Here is a 4,667-nt window from a genome sequence, read left to right as displayed (position 1 = left end):
CTGTGTGACCTTGGGCAAGTCACTTAACCCCGACTGCCTCACTTAAAAAAAAAAAAAAGGGCCTATGCAGCTTGTTAGAAATCTTTTAAGTCTTTTAACATTCTGTAAGTAACAGGGCAGCACTTAGGCTATCCATCTTGTTATGTGATATACATGACCAGTAACATCTCCTTTGTGTGATCAAACATTTCCTGTATGTAAAGTTTTAGATCAATTCTTGTATGCATGTCATTATTAGTGATAAGCGGCAACCTATGTACACCTTTGTCTTTCCACTGTTTGAGTTACCTGCAATTTTGTTTCTTTGTGGAGGCTATAATGTGTTTCATGATCTGAAGTCGTAAAGGCCAAAAAATATGCAAGAATCCCTGTATATTTTTAACCAAACTGGCAGTTCAGAGCTGATGTGCTGAAAGTTCCCATAAGAATGTGAATGTAAAAGCTCACAGGCTGGGGTTCTCCATTCCCCTTCTGGCAGGGAAAGAGAAGAATCAGTTTATAGTTTACTCTGAATCAAAGGTGCTCACAGTTTATGTCATCAGGAGAAAAAAAAGGTATCACCAACTTGTGTTACACATTTCTTGGATTGCACTTGGGGTGTTTTATCATTGCATTTCCTGTCTGATTAAGAAACTTCTCATTGGTAGGTTATTTTTTCAAATAGAGTGCCCTCGTTCACTTGCAACTTCATTTCAGGATCACGTACTTTACTCATTAATCCACAGTAATGTAGGGTAAGAAGGTTCAATGGTAGTACCTACCATCTCTGGAGCACTTTTTCCTCTTCCTTCAAAAGTGGTCTAATCAGAATTGGATATGATGCTAAAAGGGTCAAGGATCAATGTATAAACAAGGGAACGTGAAGGAATTAGGACTGATGAAGCAGAATATATTTTCTTTACCTGGTCACGATCTCCGGCAAAACAGCAGCTTTTCATGGTACACGAGTTGAAATAACCCTGGTTGTCAAACTGGAACACGGGTAGGCGGGAATGGATATCATATAGAACGGGAGGCAGGCGGCGCCGAAGGGCCAGCAGCTGAGTTCCATTGCTGTTGAACCGGACACTCATAGCACTTTGGAGGGACAAGTTACCACCATAGCGTAAGAGGGAGCTGAAACATAAAACAAAACAGGAAAAGCATTAGACATTATTGATGAGGAGTCTAAAGAAGAACCTATGATCATTTCTATATAGCAAATGCCTAAGAATTTTCTGTGAAAGCCTTAAAATGAAATTCAATAAAATGCTATTTCTGTAAGGTGGACTAGGAGAAACTGTGGTGAAGCCAGAAATATATCCTGGATGGCCCTAGGCAAATCTGGGGAGGCACTGGGGTACTGCAGAATGAATGCTGGATTTAGAATCAGAAAACTTGGTTTCAAATCCCAGCTGTGACACTCAATACCTGCGTGACCTTCAGCAAATCACTTTACTTTTCTGAGGGCCAAGTGCCTCCACTATAACTGATGAAAGTGGACTAGATGATCCCAACATCTATGAATTTATATTCCTATCTGACTATACTGTGCCTTGCTTAAGCCCCATTTCATATTTGGGGGATGAATAACAGAAAAGGGGCATCTAGCATCCAAGGAGAACAGGAATACTCTTGTAATCTGGTTCACTGATAAATCAGTGGGAAAAAAAAGCTAACTAAAAGAATATGCTTGTAAAGACATTGGGATAATCAATGTCCAATTTAACTGGTTAATAATAATGGATATATTTGCCCTCCTCCCATTGGAAATTTAATAACCATCATTAAAAACAACACACATTACTTGATCAAATGAAAACAACATCTTTACTATGGAAGAAAAATAGAGAAAGAAGTATGGCATAGAGAGCTAGCCTCAGAGGTGGAAAACCCGAGTTCCAGGCCTGTCTTTTACTTCTGCTAGTTGTGTGATAGTCAGACATTTAAACCTCTCGGTGTTCCCAGACAACTAGAAGTTAAAGATGAGTTGCCAATCTTCATCAGTGGAAGCAGTTTTCACACTGAGAGTTCCCCACCTGATGAAATCGTAGGCCTGAGCCAAAATATCAAATCAAATCCAGGATAATCAATCAATCAACAATCATTTATTAAGAGCCAGGCACTGGGGACTAAGATAAAGAATGAAACCATCTCTACACAAAAGGAGTTTATATTTCAATCAGAAAGACAAGAACATACATTAAATATTTATAGAATTTATAAAAGCAAGGTTTTCAGAGGCTTTAAGAGCTCAACAGAAATTATATTTGATCCTAGAGGCAACAGAAAGCTACTGGAGTTTTTTGAGTAGAGGAGTAACATGGTCAGACTGGTGCTTAAGGAAAACCATTTTGGCAGGAGTATGGAAAATGGACTAGAGAGGTGAGAAATTTGAGGTAGGGAAATCAATTTGGAGGCAGCTACCATAATGCATGTGAGAGGTGAAAGGGCTTGAACTAAGGTGATGGCTGTGTGAGTGGGCACAAAGAAAGGGTCAGAAGTGAGAGGTAGAAGTGTCAAGATTTTGTCTGGATATATGGAATAAAGGAGAGGAAGGAGTCAAGAATAACACCAAGATTACGCACCTGGAAGACCAGAACAACGTGGTGCCTTTGGCAGAAATATAGAAGTTTGAGGGGCAGCTAGGTGGCACAGTAGATAGAGCTCCAGCCTTGGAGTCAGGAGGACCTGAGTTCAAATCCAGCCTCAGACACATGACACTTACTAGCTGTGTGACCCTGGGCAAGTCACTTAACACCTATTGCCTCACTAAAAAGGAAAAAAAAAGTTTGGGAGGGAGAGGGTTTAGGGGAAGGACAATGAGATCAGTTGTGGACATGTTAAGTTTGAGATGTCTTCAGGATGTCTAGTTTAAAATGTCCAACAGGCAATTGGTGATGTGAGACTGAAGATCACAGCACCATCATAAGGCAGAGTGGCAGGTAAAGAAGAGCACTGGATTTAGAGATAATGGGCCTGGCTTACAAGGGGGCTGGAACAGGTGACCTTTAAGGTTTCTTCTAGCACTAATATCTTACAAACACAATTAACTTAAAAATACTAAGTTAAAGAGCATGTCTTTAAATTCTTATGCAAGGAGCTTATTTATTCATACACTGGAAAAGAATAATTTACCTCTACAAATTTCCAATTACTCTAAACTTATGACTGTTAATATATTATAGTTCCAATTAAATAAGAATAATCATCTATACCATACATGGATTATCAATTTTTGTAGCATTTAAAATTTTAAAATATAATTGACATTAAAACTATTACAAATATAACTTTGTCTTAGTGATTTCTGAAGGGATCTTCAAGGTCTTGCAGTGATCAGCATCATCATTATGAAAATGAATTACTGTTGAATAATTCTGTACCCACACCCTCTTAGATTATTTGACCTTTTTGTATGTGTGGTATCTGGATTAATCAGAGTTTATTGTATTTTGGAAAGATGATATAGTTCATCTTTTTTCAGCACATAAACACTGAGAAAAACAAATGCTTGGTACTGTCACACAGGCAGAAAAAGTACTTTTGTGTGAAGAAATAAATCAGTTTAGGAAGAATGTTAATGCTCCTTTCATTAGATAAACAAAAGATAGCTGAAAGGAACAGGAAAAAAACTAGCATTTAATAAAATCTTCTAAAATCCATAAATAAAAAAACCCAGTTTTTCATATGGGATGTGAGCAGTTTGGTTTCTAAAAGGAGACATAAAAGAACTTTTGCATCAATAAAGAGAGTTGTCATTCCCATGCAGATAATTTGCATGTTCTTCATCTCAACTCTAAAAGAGAACTTGTTCTATTTCCCACCACACCCTACCTTCTTCCCAACTTCCCTATTACAACACTCCTTCCCAGTTACCTAGGCCCAAACCTTGGTCTCAACTTGTACTCTTCACTCACACTCACCCCCAAAATCAAATCTATTGTTTTCTTCACATTTCTACCTTCAGAATACACAGTCATCTATCCTGGTGCAAGCTGAAATCACGATTCACCTGGATTAAAACCTTTTTGTTAATGTGTTGGCTTCAAGTCTCTTCCCACCCATACTTCATCCTCTGCTCAAAAGGGTAAGCCTGACCATATCAAACACTGGCTCCTCTTACTAATATCTTAGTAATAATAAATTAGTAATACTCTTACTAATAAACCCCCTCCTCTTACTAATAGACTCCAATGGAAAACTTCTGGGTTATATGACCAACAACATGGAGGCCTAGATATTTTCTCTAATCCTCATGACCTCTCAAATCTCTCCAAAATGTTTATTTTATGTGAGAAATAAAGCAGTTTCAGCTGTCTCTATGGTCTACTGCCCCAATAATTCAAATAAGGTAAAAACATGATGAACCATTAGCAAATAAAACCAATTATCTTCTAACTCCTAGTGAACACTCAATCAACATGCACCGTTCACGCAAGCTCCCACCAACAAGACTGCATATGCCAACAAGTAGTCTTTACCTCAGAACTTAGCTTTTCACTCCAGCCCTTCCACCCTCCAGTGCTTTGGAGATCTGAAGTCCAAAATGCAGACATTTGCTCAGGCTGCCAATAGCAGTGAAGCAGTATTCTGCGCCACTGAGGAACATGTGTGGGGTTGCGTGGCACCCTATTAAGCTTGAGAAAAAGATAGGGTCTATTCTGTACCCTTAGAAGTCACCTGGT

At 38.6% G+C, this 4,667-nt stretch overlaps 1 protein-coding gene across 2 annotated transcripts in view; it reads right to left on the bottom strand.

The window, feature by feature from the left end:
• DCAF5 (DDB1 and CUL4 associated factor 5) overlaps positions 1–4,667 on the bottom strand; it is a 129,481-nt gene that overhangs the window by 49,555 nt on the left and 75,259 nt on the right. For both annotated transcript variants that reach the window (XM_027843726.1, XM_027843727.1), the window contains exon 6: positions 903–1,116. In XM_027843726.1, coding sequence (XP_027699527.1) covers positions 903–1,116 — 214 coding nt within the window. The remainder of the gene's footprint in view (positions 1–902; positions 1,117–4,667) is intronic.

The sequence above is a fragment of the Vombatus ursinus genome, unplaced genomic scaffold (genome assembly GCF_900497805.2).
Source record: "Vombatus ursinus unplaced genomic scaffold, bare-nosed wombat genome assembly UNPS02014926.1, whole genome shotgun sequence".
In the NCBI taxonomy this organism is placed as follows: Eukaryota; Metazoa; Chordata; class Mammalia; order Diprotodontia; family Vombatidae; genus Vombatus; species Vombatus ursinus.
This window is presented reverse-complemented; position numbering and strand designations above follow the sequence as displayed.